This window comes from Capra hircus, chromosome 16, assembly GCF_001704415.2.
Source record: "Capra hircus breed San Clemente chromosome 16, ASM170441v1, whole genome shotgun sequence".
In the NCBI taxonomy this organism is placed as follows: Eukaryota; Metazoa; Chordata; class Mammalia; order Artiodactyla; family Bovidae; genus Capra; species Capra hircus.
The window spans coordinates 32,379,553-32,398,600 of record NC_030823.1 but is presented as its reverse complement, the minus strand read 5'-3'; the positions used below and the strand labels follow the sequence as shown (position 1 = coordinate 32,398,600).

At 36.9% G+C, this 19,048-nt stretch overlaps 1 protein-coding gene across 7 annotated transcripts in view; it reads left to right on the top strand.

The window, feature by feature from the left end:
• The window catches only part of SDCCAG8 (serologically defined colon cancer antigen 8), a 243,569-nt gene that overhangs the window by 3,312 nt on the left and 221,209 nt on the right, over positions 1-19,048 (top strand). For all 7 annotated transcript variants that reach the window (XM_018060258.1, XM_013970102.2, XM_005690561.3 and 4 more), the window contains exons 2-4: positions 8,177-8,329; positions 8,991-9,073; positions 12,601-12,714. In XM_018060258.1, the coding sequence (XP_017915747.1) occupies positions 8,177-8,329; positions 8,991-9,073; positions 12,601-12,714 (350 nt within the window). The remainder of the gene's footprint in view (positions 1-8,176; positions 8,330-8,990; positions 9,074-12,600; positions 12,715-19,048) is intronic.

The following is a 19,048-nucleotide window of genomic DNA, read 5'->3' as shown; positions in this document are numbered from 1 at the left end:
AGTTCTCATGTAAAAAGCAGAGTCAGTGTTGCTTTCTTGCTTTTGAAACTTCAGTGAATTCTTGCCTCTCTTGAGTCTAATGACCCCATGGCAGCCGTGGAAATAGAGCCATCTACAGACTCCATACTCACCACTCATTCTTTCCCTGACGCCTTTCACATGGGGTCACCCTCTGGGGATAACTCTTGCTTTGGATTGTCTGTGCCCTCACTGAGAATTGGAATGGTATAAAGACTCTTCTTCAAAGTAACAGTTCTGGCAGACAAGCTAGAAAGCTTCATTGCCCTGCAGATCTGTAATGTGTGCCTACATAGGAGATGATCTAAAAGTTTGTTTTCAGTGGTGAGCATATCCTAGGTATCCTGGGAGTCACAGTTTAATCTAGAGCAAAAAGTGACTTGCCCAAGTATGGTTAGGTGTTCATTCACTCTTTAGGCATCTAAAATTCGAGACCCACAGAATTATATTGCTAATTGTGAAGTATAGCAAATACCCCTCCTCTAAATTTAACACATCATAGTACAAGGTCATGAGGTATAAAATAAACTAGTTCTGTTATAGTATAACAGAAGATTCAGGCTGTTTAAATTCTGTACACTTCCATGTAGGAATATGATGTTAGAAAGAAGGCAAGAACTTGTCAGAAATTCAGTGTCCCAGCCTTAACAACTGAATCATGTTTCGAATGTTGCTGCAGTGTTAGCTGTGATTCAGTTTTATGCCTGTATACATTACTCACCTACTCTCCAACTTCCTGGCCACCTTTGATTGAGTGGGCATAAAGAAATGGAACAAACTTATACTGAAACAAATGCATCATTTACTTTCTGTATGCATTTTATATGGTAATTCCTCCTTTTTCTTTCAACGTTTTGTTATTTTAGGTTCTAGATTGAATTTATGGAAGAATATGATGGAGTCAGAGAAAAGAATGGGAAACTAGGATCCAAGCTCCAATTCTAGCTGTTGCTTTTCTAATAACCATCTGTGTTACCTTAGGCAAGTTAATAAACGGTTCTTGGATTCTTGTTTCCTCATCTGGAAAATGAAAAGTTTGGACTAGGAGGTAGGATTATTGCCGGTAGGAACCAAGGAGATGACAAAGTGTGTGATGAAGTCAGTGGAAAACACTAGGGAATAGTGAGGCTATGGCCAAACTGGGCAGTTTATGCTTTTTCTGAACACATTGCAATTACTTTTTTGCTCTTTCCCTCTTTTCTTCCTTCCCTTTCTTTTATTCTTTTCCCTTCATCCTATTCTATGTGGGTCAAGCACATAGAGAGCTTGGTTCCCTTTCAGCCACTATCTCAGATCTCTAGGTCTGTAATGGCCCTTTTATCAACACTGGATTGGACCACATGAATGATAAAAAGTTGTGTTTCCTTATGAAATTAAGGAACTAGGTTCATGGAAAGTGAGAAGTTGAATATGGGAAGAAAACATAAAATCTGGGGGGGATGATCTCTTTCTTTGTAAGTTGATTTAGTTTGATAAAACTGAAAATAATACTGATGTGCCAATTGTACTTAAGTAAAATATAAACAAGTGTTTGTTGGTTTTTTTTTTCATTCCAGAGAAGGATACATATGTAGAAAGCTGATGTTAATCTTATTAGCCCATAATTTGGTCACTGAATTAACCAGCAGTGATGTCATCTGGACCTTTGGCAGACTTAAGGAAACATGTATATAACTTAAGTAAAAGTTCCTCTTTTTCTGTTTTACTCATCAAACTTGTATTTCTTCTTCTTTTTTGTTTTTGCTGTTCTTAAATGTGTTCTAAAATTTTAAAATATTTAGGCACACACACACACATTGTCTATGGCTAATGTTTGCTTTTAACTATCAGCTTCACTGAGACCAAGACAGGCAACAATGTAAGAAAGGCCCTGGAAGCATTCATTATGAAAATAAAGAAATACAATGATTTGGCTATTAATAAGTAAGGATTGGTAATGCAAATGAAAATTTTCAAACATTTAAATTGACATTTTTGCTAATAAAATTTAAATTACATATATTCATTTTTTGTTTTATATACTTATATGGCTGTTCTTAGTAGTTTTAACTTTTATGACTATTTCTTTTACCAGAATACCAAAAAGTAGTAGCATTTCCATTTTCTCCTCCCTAAAACTAATGAGGTAAAATAAACAAAAGACAAGATTTAGCAGCCCCCAAAGCATGTTTTATAAGTAAATAATCATCCGTGAAATAATGTAGAACCAAAACAGTGGTTTGGTACTACAAGATTATAAGGGCATTTTCACTTCTTAGACATGTTTGTGCAGAAAATAAGAGACCAGTTTTTTTCTCAAGCTTTTGAGATTTTTTTTTTAAGAGACTTAACCTCTGATCATTTCACCAGTGTATGCTAAGGTTTTCCAAGTTTTCACTTAGTGATACTCCTCTGAGAGACAAAAGGGAGGAAAGGTAGCTTGAAACATGCTTGTGTGCTTGCTAAAGCGGCCTTTTTTTGGAGAGCTTCATCAAAGCCCACTGGAACATTTAAAGACATGATTACTAAAGAAGCTCTAAAAAATAGCCTTAGAGTATGACTATTGCTTCATGTATTAGGCCTGGAAACAAAATGAAACTAAAGATGAATTTCAAGTTCTTGATCACAGTAGGTATAACAGCTCCTGACACCTGGATCAGAAGTGCCTCATGTTGGTGGTGATGGCAATGGGTTGTGTGTGCTGCCTACCACGGTGGTAGAATAGCTCGATGTCCTGACCTCTTTTCATCAAGTTGTGCCTGTGGTTCCAGTGTACAGTGTGGGTAGTCTCTCCTCAAAACCGAGCACTGCCTATCTTGTTTTCTTACTATCAGCCAGCAGTTATCAATCAGGGTTACTCTTTTTTTCCATCCAGAAGACATTTGGTAATGTCTGGAGGCACTTTTGATTGTCATAACTGGCAGGGAGAGTTCTACCAGTATCTAGTGGGTAGAGGCCAGGGATGCTGTTGTACAAACGCAACATATCCCCTTACAGTTAAGAATTACCAAGTCCAAATATCAATAGTGCTGAGACTGAGAACCACGATCTAGAAGTAGAAAGGTTATTACTCATAGCATTTGCTTTGTGAGAACCGTGCTTGAGACTAATTACAATTAAGGATACAGATTGTTTTGGCTGATAATTGTACCTAAGTTCTGCCAGTCTGGCTAGGATAACTTCTTTAATAGGAAAGTGACAGGTGCATAAGTCTTCTCAGTTGGTACAAAAAAGAAAAGAACCAGGTGTATCCCTCGTAATGCGTATAGTCAATCTTCTTGATTTCCCAACATCCATTCATCATTAATGATCTTCCAGACACTGCTCATAAAGATGTTTACATTCTTATTTGGATTATCTTTCACTTCTGGTACCAACCAGTTTTAACACATTTTTTCAGCTATTAGAGTCTTGCGATAGTAATTTTTTTGTGTGATTTTGTAGTTTCTGCATACAACTTTTAGTCTCTTTAATCATTGTAACTGCCAATTACAAAACTGGTTTTTCTAATTTTGGATTAATGCTGTTTTCATCTTGGCCACACTAATTGTCAGTCCCCCAATAAACAGTGATAGCAGTCCCATGAACTAGCTGAGGCCCCATCAAGTGTAGATGGACACACGCATCTCTTATCTGGCTGTGGTTTCATTTTCTGCTTGTCTGCCCCGATCTAAGCTTGTTTGGAGAATTGCAGCTCGCTTCATGCTTAGCCTGGGGAAGTATGGTTCATTGCATGTCTTCTCAGAGACAGCTGGGCACTTCATTGGGTGTGGTTCTGCCTCCTTGTCACCAGGATAATTCTCATTCACATCTCCCAGTACAGATGGAGAATGTAGACATTAATAATTCACAGTATGTATGTAAGTGATGATCCTTGGTACAGAGGGACGTATTTTCCTTTTTGTTCAAAAACATCTTGAAGAGAGGCTCAGTGTTGAACTAGGAGTTGGAAAGTAGAGCAACTGGATTATAAAAATGAATGAAACAGACAAATTTATTGGCAGTCAGCAGCTTAAAAACGTTTTCAGTGCTCATTGTATTGATTGATATTTGGATAGTGGACTAGCAGAAATATTATTTACTTACATTTATATTCATGCGATTTTGTAGGACTCAGAGGTTGTATTTCTGTTTGTATTTGTAATTAAGTTGGTATTCAGCCTGTGATTGATGCTGGGAAGAAGAAATCAGGATGTATTGTGAAATCTGTTACTATTGACCCAGGAGAGAAGAGGAACTGAGTATTCTTCCCCACTCTTGGTTATAGATAGATAAAGCTATGCGCTTTAACAGTGGGATAGGAAACCCTAACTGGAACCTCCTATCTAATCTGGTTTCCTTACGTGTAAGCAGAATGGGGTTAGGGCTTCCCTGGTGGCTCAGTGGTAAAGAATGCGCCTACCAATGCAGGAGATGCAGGTTCTATTTTGGGTCAGGAAGATCCCCTGGTGAAGGACATGGCAACCCACTCCACTATTCTTCCCTGGGAAATCCCATCCTTGGAAGGCTACTGCCCATGGGGTCGCAAAAGAGTTAGAAATTACTTGGCAACTAAACAACAACAAGAAGCAGCAGTTAATGGCATCTGGGGAGTAGTGTTCTTAATAAGGATTGTGAGACCAGTTGCAATGGCTCCAGTTGAAAAGCAGTGGGGTTTCATCTGTCTTGAAAGATCTGAGTGTTGTTATTCCAAGGGATTAATTCTGTTTGTCTGTTGCAGTGTATATAATTATGTTAGTATGTATGTATTTGAAAAGCGTTTAGCATGTTTTAAAATGTACTCTTGAAATGACTTTAAAATATCCCTTACCTCCTTAGTTTGTTTCTGGATACATTTCTTGAAAATTCCTCCTCTTCGTCTCTGATCCTAGCCACTGAAGTCATTCATTGCAAAAAAACCCAGACCTTGTGTAATCACTAAGAAAAGTGGGGTAGTTGTTGAGCTCAATGTATTAGTATTTCACATAATACTATTTTCATAGTACAGTTTAACACATAGTCTTTAAATGATAAAAATTCTAAAAGATTAAACAGGAATATCAGGAAAGGGATTAAATGGCCTCATAAAACTCTCCCATTGTTGCAAGCTAATGAAAGAACTCTACCTGTAGGAATTTTCAAGTACACATCTTTTTTTTCAGCTTTCCTTTTCCTAATATAGCTTGTTAGCTTTTAGTTAGATTAAGTATAAATAAGTAATTATCCTTTGTCTTATAGAGGAAGTCATTTGATGGCTCCACAGAGCCTACTTTTAGAGTAATTCAAACCCTCTGTTTCCTTTTAATGGATGCAGTAAAGATAAGTGCTTTATTCATAGGTATCAGTGCAGAAGTCTAAAACTGTAACACTTCGATATTTCCTTTTCCTTTAACAAGTCTCTATAGAAAATACTGAGTTATTAAAAAAAAACTATTGCTGCTTCTCATTTTACTGGAACCAGGAATACATCTTATCTAGATGTTTTAAAACTCATGAGGAATAAATGGAGGCCAGGCTTGGTTAGTTATCAATACCAAATTCCTGTCAGAGAAAGGTCTGTGTGGAAATAGGATTGGTGTGGAGAAAATTGCAGTGATAAATTTATTGGGTCTCTTGTGTAGATTATCGAACCCTGACCTAATAGACCTATTTTTGTTAGTTTACTCAAGGGGAAAATGAGTTGCTGTAAGTGAAGGACCTATATTAGAGATTTTGTAAGATAGAGAGTATTTTTTTCTATTAAGGTATGGTTATTTTTGTCTGTTTCACACATTCAAATTAATGAGCTTAAAGGAAATAGAATCTATTATTCAAGGTCCTGCAGAATACATATTTATAAATATATTTTCATCCATGATTGGTAATGGAAAGATTTTTCATTTTTATAGGTTTCTTAGGATTCTCTTATAGGTATTAAAGAAGAGGAGTTTTTTCTCCTGAATACAGAAGAAGAAGTAGGTCTAACTTGTCAAGAAAGGGCCTAGATCAGAACAAAGAACTTCATTGGTGTTATTGTTATGCATTGCTCTGAATTAAGAAAAGATTTTACTTAGAAAAAGGTCTCCTCTGAAGATGTTAAGAATTATTTTGATGGAATCCATTTGAGATAGATAATAGCAGTACATGAACTTGCATGAAAATTCACCTTTTTCTAACATAAATTTCTATGTTAGATATATATAAATATTTAATAAATACATGAATTAACAATAACTTTCAAATACAGATGGCAACATTTAAAAATGATGACTGAAACCTGGGTCTCAGCTCTAATGTAAAAGGAACATTTTTTGTTACAGTGAATGTTTCTAGATTGGAACTGGAGACTTAATTATAAGAGATTAGCAGAAGTAACAAGTTTAAACCTGAAAAAGTGTCTGGTCTTTAACGAATGAAATTACCTATATTGCCTGATTCTCCAGTTGTCATACATGTAAAAAAAAATCCATAAAACAGGATAGAGTTATTAGTAATGTCATGTCTAGTGTCGTTAGTATATTATAGTATTAACATATAATGCAGTATCATTACTGGGGTTTCCCCAGCGGCTCAGCTGTAAGAATCTGCCTGCAATGCAGTAGATGCAAGTTTGGTCTTGGGTGGGGACGATCCCCTGGAGGAGGGCATGGCAACCCACTCCAGTATTCTTGCCTGGAGAATTCCATGGACAGAGGAGCCTGGAGGGCTATGGTCCATAGGGTCATGGAAGAGACACGACTGTAGCGGCTGAGCACGCATGCACAGCATCATTACTATATTAGTATTAATGTAAGACTTGGATCCTTTGCTAAAGATGTGTTTGGGTGAGTATTTCACTGAATAGTTATTTCAGTTACCTTTTGTTGCTTATCAAGCACAACCCACTCCAGTATTCTTGCCCAGAGAATTTCCATGGACAGAGGAGCCTGGAGGCTACAGTCCATGGGATCGCAAAGAGTTGGACATGACTGAGCGATTAAGCACACACACACACACACACACACACACACACACACACAAGTCACTCTAAAGCTTGATGGCAGAAACCAACAACCAAAAGCATTTTTAGTGTCTCTCACAGATCTGTGGTTTTACCAGACTCCAGCTGGGCAGTTTTCAAGTCTCTTTCATGCATTGTGGGTAGATGACCTCTGGCACTGGAGTCATCAGGAGACTCTGCCAGACTTTTAGTGGGGTTGGGCTTCTTTCCTTCTCCTTGTGGTCATCTCAGGGGCTCTCCTTTCCATATGGCCTCTTAGTCTCTCTAGCAGGGTAGCCAGACTTCCTACTTAGTGGCTTGAGGCTCACAAAAGCCAACATTCCAAGAGGGTAGAAGCAGCAGCTACCAAACATTTTAAGGATGTGACGGGTCAGGCATTGTGTTCCTTCCAGTGCATTCTCTTGGTGAGTGTAGGTTACAGATCCACTAAGTTTCAACCTGGGAGAGTACAAGGATGTAAGGGTGGGTTCTTTGGGGGCTGTTTTTAGAGATGAACTACTAGAGTAATAGACCTTAAAATACTTAATTTAAGACTGTTTATGTTAAGTCTGTGGTAGTGAGTTTAAACTTCAATTCTAAGGGTAATCAAGCATAGTAACCAAGAATTTCTACGTAAGATGTAGTCAGCCAGCAGTATATAAGTACAACTATACTAAGTACAGTATATAAGTACAACTATACTGCTCTAAGCACATCAGCTATTCAAATCTTGATCAGAACTAGGCCAGGTGGTCAGCTGTCTCTTGATGCTAGAGGGCCATGTGGCCCACAGGGACAAGGAGGCTTCTTTGGGTAGGAACTTGATGTGGTGGAATCCCTTTTGCCAGTCTTGCCTATCTGCACTGTGCCAAAAGGTGTAGGGGAGTCTTTAGGCATTGAGGAGTCAGGATAGTGCCTCCTTTGTGAGATTATTGTTTGGGAATGTGAAGAGGGGAAAAGCTGTCCCATTCAGTCCTCCTTGGCAATACAGCTATGTACAGTGAATGTCAATCACAGTGGTGTCAGGGAGCTTAGAGATCATTAAGTCTAACCTCTACCCCATGAACTTAATCTCATGTTTCCTCTGGCATGTTCCTCACCAAGCTAGAAGTAAAGCTGTGCTTTTTTTCTCCCACGAAGTATCAGAAATGCTTGCTTTTCCTTTAGAAATTGTCTTCTCAAGTCCATGTTCATTTGGTCACCCAGATTTCACTGGCTCTGATTTTCATCATGCTATTGCAGAATGTGCGAATAGAAGCATTCACCAGTTGAAATGTGCCCTGAGAGAAGGTGACGTCACTGTTGGAGAAGATATGCTAGATCCTTCTTTTAGTACCAGTGTAGGAAATGAGGATGCTGGAAATGCCTGGTGTGGACTACAACACAGCCGCGCCGGTGAGTGTGAATGTCAGTCCTAACCCGAATGACACACAGTGAATTCTTAAAGCTCCATCTAGTAACAACGCCAGTCTGTCCTCTACTGCTAGGATTTTAGCCAAGAAACACAAAGCAGCTAATCTAGTTCCATTTCTTTTTTTTCACCCCCTTTGACTTTCCTATGCCTATAGGATGTCAAAGCAGTGATTTCTTAAGGTAATTCCAAGCTGCCTCTCCAGCCTCATTCTTCTATCTTCCTCAAGCCATGTTCTACTCATGCCACCCTATGGCCGTGCTTCTCTGCTTTGCACGAGCCATGTGTTCCAACTGGTATTTTCTCACCCTTTTCTGCATGGTGATCTCCTATACATCGTTCACACTCTCTTCTCTGTTAAAACAGGCACAGTTACGTGCTTCCTCTTCTTAGAGCATTATAGGCTGACCTAGAGCTTCTTTAGGTAGACTTAGAGCTTATAATCTTGTTTTATATCTGTTAGTTCTATAGCTCTTGCTCAGTGGATTCTTACCTCTTAAATGATAGAGATTTTCTCATGTTTGTTTAGCACATTTTGTGATGCATAATACACAAATATTTCTTGGACTGATGCAAGGATAGATGAGTGATGATAAACTATGGATTTAAAATAAGGTGAATAAACCCATTGCTTTTGCTCCATAGTTAATCAACTCAAAGCTTTGTTGCGCCAACAAGCATCTAAGGAAAGTGAGGTATCTCTAAGAAGACAAGAAGCATCCCCTTCGGTAAGTATTGCCATTTACAACCTGACAAAAGCATTATTTTTCTAACTATGTTTTAATTTTGTGTATCATTTTAGTAGTACATGTGTTAAACAGATTCTGAGCTGGGCATGCTAATAGTGGAAAGCATGAAAAGAAATGGTCTTCCCTCTGATAATTATTTTGGCCGAAGAAGAGACTTCCATAGCAGAGGGGATTCTGAGTTTTTTAAATTTATTATTCACTTGAAAAATGTGAGTGAGTAACTAGTTTGGAGAATTTACTTTGCAACTGTTAGCAAATATTTTTTTTAAAAAGGAACAATATATGGAAAAGATTAACCATTGCTTTTTTTTTAGAATTTATTATTATTATTATTTATTTATTTATTTTTGGCTGCTTCGGGTCTTAGCTGTGGCATGCAGGGTCTTTGTTGCAGTAAGCAGGATCTTTCATTCGGTGTGCAGGCTTCTTTCTAGTTGTGGCGTGTGAGGGCTCAGTATTTGTGGCACGTGGGCTTAGCTGCCCAGGGCCATGTGGGATCTTAGTTCCCCTTCCAGGGATCGAACCAGCATCCTTTGTATTGAAAGGCAGATTCTCCTAGAATCTGGTACCAACGATCCTGCATACAGGGCAGCAAAGGAGACACAGACATAAAAAGCAGATTTCTGGACTCAGTGAGAGAAGACGAGGGCGGGAGGGTTTGAGAGAACAGCACTGAAACGTGTGCATTACCGAATGCCACATGTAGAATGGATGACCAGTGCGAGTTCGACACATGAAGCCGGGCACCCAAGCCCGGGGTTCTGTGACGACCTGGAAGAGTAGGGTGATGAGGTAGGTGGGAGGGGGTTTCAGGATGAGGGGAACATATGTATAGCTATGGCTGATTCATGTTGATGCATGGCAAAAGCCATCACAGTATTGTCAAGTAATTATCCTTCAATTAAAATAAATAAATACATTTTTAAATAAATAATTAGAGAAAGAAAGAAAGACGGATTCTTAACCACTGGACCACCAAGTCCCTAACCATTGCTTTTATAGACGGGCATATCTGTATTTTTATTATTTTTAGAATTTACTTCCTAATTCTAGCTGTCTTTTATTTATGTTAGATGTTAAATTTGAAGTATGTAATCTTTTTCTACATTTAAAAATATATAGTTATAAAATTGTATGAGAAACTGTAGTCTATTTCTTCTGCAGCTGTTTTCTACTGCTGTTGCTTTAATGGAGCATATTATTTCTGAGTGAAGCAGTGTGATATAAAGCCTGAGATAGGTGTGAAGGAAGGGTGGAAGTGAGGGAGCGTACTGTGAGGGAAGCGTATATGTGAGGAGAAGGTGGGTTGGAGGAAAGAGTTCTGTAGAGAAAGGGTACTGTGAAGCAAGGACTGGGCCAGGTTTAAATGGTCAAAATGATAGTCTATGCTTTAGGGTGATCTAGGGCATATCATGTACTCTCTCACCAGGTTTTTATAGTAATAAGGTAAGATCACATATTTAAAATTCTTTGGAAACCTGTGAAGTATGACACAAATAGAAAATGCCATGACAACAATAACCACCTTGGATTTTCAATGTCTGTGACTGTTGGATACCCAGGCTACATGCTGAAAACTTGAAGACATGTCAGTTTCCTTTACTCACAGCTGAAATGTCCTAAGAGTACCCCCATATTAACACTTCATTCCAGCCTGACACAGACTTTCATGCTTAATTTCCACTTTAGAGAAATGGACTACATGTTCCTATTCAATGTTTATAGATATAAACTATAATTTTGATAAAATATTTCATCTTTCAGTGAATTTATTACTGTTTACACCTAGTTTCTAGAATGCTCTTAAGCATATATGGGTGGAGTACTTTTAAGTCTAGTAGATTAAGTTGCTATATCTGTTGAATGCTCTGACATGCTTCTTAGCATTTTTAAGATAATACTGAGCAGTGATATTGCAAAACTGATTAACTTTAGATAAGCAAGAAGACTCATCATGATGATCAGTTCAATATATACAGTATATACCAATACACAGGTCTATTTATATTGGCTCTCTGTGAAAGAATGGAACTTAGTCCCTAAATGTATACAACCTACATATGATGATTACAAGCCATAATAATAAGTAGCTTTTGAAGACTGTACCCTTAGAATGCAGTTTCATAGCCAGTATGACATATGAGAAATATGTGGCTGTATTAAGAGTGAAATGAGGCAGTGTTGAGGTAGAAAATATGTCTAAACATTATTACTTGTTATTTTAAAATATGGACATTCAAACTTATGATAAACATACAAGTGATTGTATATGAACATTTTCCACATGATACTTGCTTGTTTTTAATTTTCACATTGATTCTGCCCTATGGATACACATAGTAATAATTTATATTTGTCTATGCACTGAACCCCTTTCCATTAATGTTAATTATTATAATTAGTTGCTTTCTACTTACCACAGATAATTCATTTAATTAACATGTCTTTTGGTTTTAAATTTATTAAATGTGGCCAGAAGCAAAGCTCTGCTTAATTATTCTGCCATGAGAGCTGGTACTTCACCATTTATAGGAATTTCTATTAAATTGAAAAACAAAATGATTGTGTGTCTCATCTCAAACTTTCCTCTGGATTCATCTAACTGGTAGACCCTCATTCTCCCTTTCCCTAACTCTCTCTCTTCTTTAAATAATACCATGGTAATAGTAATAGTTGTAGTAGTAGTGTTAGTTGCGCAGTCATGTCTGACTTTTTGCGACCCCGTGGACTGTGACCCACCAGGCTGTACTGTCCATGGGATTCTCCAGGCAAGAATACTGGAATGGATGATATATGATTTATAAACCATTTTACAATCATTTTAGGATAAGGTCAGATGGATATTAAAAATCAATTATAGGACTGCTGCAATAGTAAAGAGAATTAACATTTGTTTTCTAAAGTCCTCAGTGCAATGTCTCACTTTCATGTATATCTGCTTTAGCACTCTAGTACTGGAGGCTCCAGAACAGCATAGCCTCCAACTGCCTGAAGTATTAGGGTCAAAAATGAAAAGCCAGGTTTTGCTAATGTACTTCTTTTAGATAAAATTTTACCTCAGTGACACACATTTGGCATCAGACACTTGTCTAAAGAATCCTTTCTTCAGGCAGCTGTTCTGCAGTTTTAGCTAGCAGCCCTCTTCTATGGTGATTTCTTAAAAAGCTGTCCTTTCATCTCAAAATTACTGAATAGCACGTCACATTTCCAGATGGCTCAAATGGGTGGTTCGTCCTAAGCCAAGTTGTACTACTTGAGCATTTTCCCATTGCTGTGTGCTTTTTACAACCATTTTCCTTTTCCCTCTTTAAAAAATAGTTTTCATATTCCTGAATCTTATCTATTTATAGAATTTATAAGATGAAATAATACTGTTAGCCGCACTGTGATTTAGTCTATTTTTATTCTGTTTATATGACATAAGTGCTAAATCGAGTATGGAGATAGTATTAACTGATTCTTTGCTAAATCCAAACATGCCTCATTTGTTTTCTTTTTTGCCTTAGAGGTCATCAGAATGTGAGGAAACCAATATGCCTACTGTCCACAATCTTGTTCCTATCATCAATGACCAGTCTCAGTACATTTATCATTTAGAGGCAGAAGTCAAGTTCTGGAAGGTAAGTATCCCATTAAAAATTTAAGCCAGACTATATTGTTATTAATAATAATATCTTGTTGAAAATTGCTATTAATTAGTCTTCATGTTTATAGCAACACCTTGATGGTTGCCATCTTTCTGTGATTGAAAAGTCTGATGTGTAATCAGAGCTTCTCAAGCTCGGGAATGGTACTCCTGACCATGCCATTTCTGAGTACTTAATTTCCCAGTAGTTTACAGTTATATAGTAGTCTATTATATTTTGATAATATTCTCTTATGTTTTGGAATTTTTCCTTTCTACTCTGTTTGCTTTAGCCCAGCCGCTGCTGCTGCTAAGTCGCTTCAGTCGTGTCCGACTCTGCGACCCCATAGACGGCAGCCCACCAGGCTCTGCCATCCCTGGGATTCTCCAGGCAAGAACACTGGAGTGGGTTGCCATTTCCTTCTCCAATGCATGAAAGTGAAAGTGAAGTCACTGAGTCGTGTCCAACTCTCAGTGACCCCATGGACTGCAGCCTACCAGGCTCTTCCGTCCATAGGAGTTTCCAGGCAAGAGTACTGGAGTGGGGTGCCATTGCCTTCTCCGTGCTTTAGCCCAGCTTATGGCAAATGCTTTGGAATAGTAATACCAGTCATTCTCCCACTCTTGTCAACCTGTTGAAACTGTAGTGCAGCAAACAGGGATTCTAAGCTGGTAGACTATATCTACTCCTTGTCAGTATAAAGATTCTTACTGTAACTTTGAATGAAGATAACTCGTGGGAGTACTGATACTTGAAATCAAGAAACCAAATGTTGTCACTTATGGCTTATAACACTAGATGTTATATATTGCATAACTGTATGAGGTTTAGTAATGTTTTTAATGCCTTCCCAAAGTATGTTAGTGTCTTCGTTTTTTTTTTAATGTTAATACATCAGATTATGTGATATTTTTATAGAACTTAGTGATATCTTTTGTATCATGTATTATCTTTCCAACATATGGTTCCCAAAGTGTAAGTCTGATATGTAGCTTAAGAAACCTTTAAATATTTCATTGTCAGCTTTTCAAGGGAGTTTCCTGATCTTAGCACGTCATTTCTCCTTGTTCTTGGAGGATACATTCATTATTATACAGGTATTCTTGGATTACTAGAAAAGCTGAAATAGTATCCTAGGGCTCATTCCATTAATAAGCTTCTATTAATCGCTAAAATGCTGTGAGTAAAACCTGAAAGATATTGTAGGGGAGATAAAACATTAGCTCGGCCCTTTTAGTGTCTTTGTTTGGGCCTTTGAATTAAACTGACATAAGATAGATTAACAGGATAAAAGGATACACATTTATTTAATGTAAGATTTATGTGACATGGGAGCCTTCATAAGGAAATGAAGACCTGAAGAAGTGGTGAAACCTAAGTGCTTTTGTACTTGGTTGAACAAAGAGAAGCAGCTGTGGAAATGTACCGAAAATATGTGGGGAGGCTGAAGAAGATGAGTTCTTTTAACAGGGTCTGTTTGTACAGATTTCTCTCAGTCTCTCCTCCCTGTCTCTGGTGATAAGACTGTTCTTTCTCCCTGGTGTAGGGAGGACATCGTTCACATGGGAGTTGTAGTCCTGCTTTCTGGAAGAAAAGGGGAAGTCAGAGCAGACTCGTGCCTGCTGTTTTCCACGAGCCCTTAGCTCAAGATAATTCTTCCAGAGTGGCATATTTTGAGATGGCAGGTTCTTCCACTGTGTGATAAAAATCGTAATAAACTTACCATTTAGTTGAGAGCACTATTACCTGTGAGAATCACAGCGACACGATTGTAAAGATAGTGGGTTCCTTTATTTTGTGGTATAAACTATAGTCATAATAAGAGAAAAAGGTTACTAAAAGCTCACTGTCTTTGAGGATGTTTTCGTGGGAGAGAAAAATCTTAAGGTGTAGGATGGTTAGATCAGCAGAAGGGAGATGAAAGGATTTAAAGGAAAAACAGCAACAGTGGAAGAAAATATTCAGGATGAATATGATTTATTTATGGGGGTCATGAGGCATCTAGTCTACATTCCTTCAATGGAAGATATCTCTTAGAAATTTTTAAAATAACGCTGAACTGGTTAAATAGAAGATTACAAAATCCTTGAAAGTCAGAGTATACATTTGATACGTGTTAACAAGGAAGCAGGATATTGAAAGTAATGTTTGAGGGTTTAGAAACCTGATCAGTTTGCTTAATTAACAGATTTTGTTTTTTAGATCAGCTTTAGGTTTACAGAAAAAGTGGATGGAAAATACATAGAATTATCCTGTATTCCCATGTACTTTATAGTTCCCCAGCAGCTTCCCCTGCTGTTTACATCATGCATCACTGTAGTATGTTTGTTACAGTTTTTGAGCTAATACTGTTACATTATTATTTAGTAAATTCCTCAGTTTACATTAGCCTTCACTCTGTTTTACATTCTATAAGCTTTTAAAATGTAAAATGGTATATATCTACCATTACAGTATCATAGAGAATAGTTTCACTGCTTTAAAAATCATCTGTGCTCTGCTTATTTATCCTTCTTTCCCTATCCGCTAAACCCCTGGCAACCACTGATCTTTTTACTGTCTCCGTAGTTTTGCCTTTTCTAGAGTGTCGTATAGTTAGAGTCATACTGTTTGTAGCCTTTTCAGATTAGCTTTATTGCCTTAACAATATACATTTAAGCCTCCTTAATGTTTTTTCATGGCTCAATAGCTTATTTCTATCATTGAGTAATATTCCATTGTCTGGATATAGGATTTTTTTTTTTTAACTACCCACCAATTGAAGGAAATCCCACTTGCCTCCAAGTTGTGGCAACTAGAAATAAATCTACTGGGTTTTTTTTCACTCATTTGGGTAAATAACATGAAGCAAAATTGCTGGATCACCTGTAAGAGTATGTTTATTTTTATAACTGGTGTGCTGTCTTCCAGAATGGCTGTGCCATTTTACTTTCCCTCCAGCAGTGAATGAAAGCTTATGACGTGGAACAGTCCTTGTGAGGATTTGGTATTGTCAGTGGTTTGAATTTTAGTGTATTAGAAATATGTGATGCCATCTTGTTTTAATTTCAATTCCCCGATGACATACAATGTTGAGTATTTTTTCATATGCTTATTTTCCATTTATATACTGTCTTTGATGAGATGTCTGTTTGGGTCTCTTGCCCATTTTTTAATTGAGTTGTACATTTTCTAATTGTTGAACTTCAAAATTTCTTTATATATTTTGGATACCAGTCATTTATCACATATATCTTTTGCAATTCTTTTTTCTCAATTTTGGCTTGTCTTACAGCATCATAGAGCAGAAGCTTCTAATTTTAGTCAAGTCCAGCTTATTAATTTTTTTCTTCCATGGACTATGCCTTTGGCATTAAATCTAAAAATATTACCCAACCCAAGCTCACCAATATTTTCTCCAATTCTTTTTCTAGCTTTTTGATAGTTTTGTGTTTTGCATTTAGGTCTGTGCTCCTTTTTTAGTTAATATTTTTGAAGGTATAGGATCTGTATCTAGACATTAAAATTTTTTTCTGCATATTGATATCCATTTGTTCAACACCACTTGTTGAAAAGACTATCAACATTGAGTTACCCTTATTCCATTTTTTAATTAATTTTATTGGAGTATAGCTCCTTTAAAATGTTGTGTTAGTTTCTACTGTACAGCAAAGTGAATCAGCTATATGTATATATATATCCCCTCTTTTTTATTTCCTTTCCATTTAGGTCACCACAAAGCATTGAATAGAGTTTGCTGAGCTATACAGTAGATTCCCATTTGTTGTCTATTTTATACATAGTATCAGTAGTGTATATTTGTCAATCCCAATCTCTCAATTTATCCCCCTCCTCCTTCCATCCTTGGTATCCATATGTTTGTTCTCTATCCATTGTTAAAGATCCGTTGACTGTACTTGTGTGCGTCTGTTCCTGGGCTCGCTATTCTGTTTCATTGATATGTTGGTCAGTTCTGTCACAAATATCACACTGTCTTGATTATTGGAGCTTTATAGTAGGTCTTAAAGTCTGTCATTGTCGATCTTCCAATTTTGGTCTTTTCCTTCAATATCATATTGATGATTTTAGATCTTTTGCCTCTTTATATAAGCTCCAAAGCAGTTTGTAAATATCTACAAGGTAACATGCTGGAATTTTGACTGAGGTTGTGTTGAATCTCTCAAGTTAGGAGGAACTGATATTTTGACAATATTGAATCTTCCTATCCATGTACATGGAATATCTCTCCATTTATTTAGATATTCCTTGATGTCTTCATCAGCGTTTTGCAATTTTGTTCTTACAGATCTGATGCATATTTTATGCAATTTATACCTGAGTATTTAATTTTGTTGGTGTTAATGTAAATGGTACTGTGTTCTTAATTTCAAATACCAATTACTTATTACTAATATATAGGAAAACAATTGACTTTTATATATTAACCTTGTAGTGTGCAACCTTGCTTAATGATTTATTTTAGCAGCTTTTTTTGATTCTTTGAGGTTTTCTTCATAGACAATCATGTCATCTATGACAAATATAGCTATCTTTTAAAGAATTTCTTCTTTTATAGCTTTTGTTTCTGTTTCTTGCCTTATTGTTTTAGTTAGGACTTTTAATATAATGTTGAATAGAAGCGATAAGAGGTGACCTTCTTGTCTTAATCTTAGTGGGAAACTACCTGTTGTCTCACAGTGAAGTACAGTGTTAGCTATAGGTTATTTGTAGATGTTTTTTTTTACTAAACTGAAGATTTTTTTCTTTATTCCTAGTTCATTGAGGTTTTTACCTTGAATGGCTCCTGGATTTTGTCACTTGCTTTTTTTACATCTATTGATATGATCATTTGATTTTTTTCTAGCATGTTGAATTATTTTGATTTTGAAATATTGAGCCAGACTTGTATAGGTAGATTAAATTCCATTTGGTCCTGTTGTATGATTCTTTTTATACATTGTGGGATTTGATTCACTAATGTTTTGATTTTTCATCTATATTCATGGGATATATTGATCGCCATTTTTCAGCCCTGTAGTCGCTTCATCTAGTTAGGTTAGGATAAAGCGGACTTCTTAGAATGAGCTATGAAGTATTCTCTCTGGTATTTTATAAAATATATTTTAGAGAATTGATCTAATTTCTTCTTAAAATGTTTATCAAAATTCACCAGTGAACCAATAATAGGACTGGTACTTCCTGTTTTAAAAGAGGATCAATTATTTATTCAATTTCTTTAATACAAGTAGGCCTATTCAGGGCTTCCCTAATGGCTCAGACAGTAAAGAGTCTGCCTGCAATGCTGGAGACCTGGGTTCAGTCTCTGGGTTGGGAAGATCCCCTGGAGAAGGAAATGGCAACCCACTCTAGTATTCTTACCTGGTAAATCCTGTGGACAGAGGAGCCTGGCAGGCTACAGTCCATGGGGTCTCAGAGTCGGACACGACTAAGTGACTTCACTAGGCCTATTCAGATTAACTGCCTTTCCCTTAAGGGGTTTTGGTAGATTGTGTCTTTCAAGGGACTGGTTCATTTCCTCTAGGGTGATCAAATTATGGGCTTTGCTCATAGTATTCCTTTATTATCCTTTTAATGTCCATAGAGTCTGTGCATGTGTGCTAAGCTGCTTCAGTCATGTCTGATTCTGTGCAACCCTATGAACTTCTCTGTCCATGATTCTCCAGGTAAGAATACTGGAGTGGGTTGCCATGCCCTTCTCCAGGGGAATCTTCCTGACCTAGGGATCAAGCCTGCATCTCTTGTGTCTCCTACACTGGCAGGCGAGTTCTTTACCACTAGCGCCACCTGGAAAGCCCCATAGAATCTGTAGTGGTATCATTTCTGAGATTAGTCATCTGTGTCTACTCTCTTTTTGTCTTGATTAACCTGGCTAGACTCTAATCAATTTCATTGATCATTTCAAAGACCAATCTTTTGGTTTTGTTGCTTTTCTGTCTTGATTTTCTGTTTTTAATTTCATGTGTTTCTACCCTAATTTTTATTATCTTTTCTTTTACTTACTATTGATTTAATTTCTTTTGTTGTTTGTTTTAGTTTCCTGAAATTATTGTCTTGAAATCTGTGTTCTTTTTAATGTTTCCCCTGATTTAGTTGCATCTCACAAATTTTGATGTGGTATTTTCATTTTTGTTTTGTTCAAAATAATTTAAATTCTTTTCTTAAAACTTATCCTTGACCTGTATATATTTAGAAGAGTATTATTTAATCACCACATATTTTAGAAGTGTTCCAGCTGTCTTTCTGTTATTGATTTATAGTTTAATTCCATTGTGGTCTGACTCGATGGATGTGAGTTTGAGTGAACTCCGGGAGATGGAGATAGACAAGG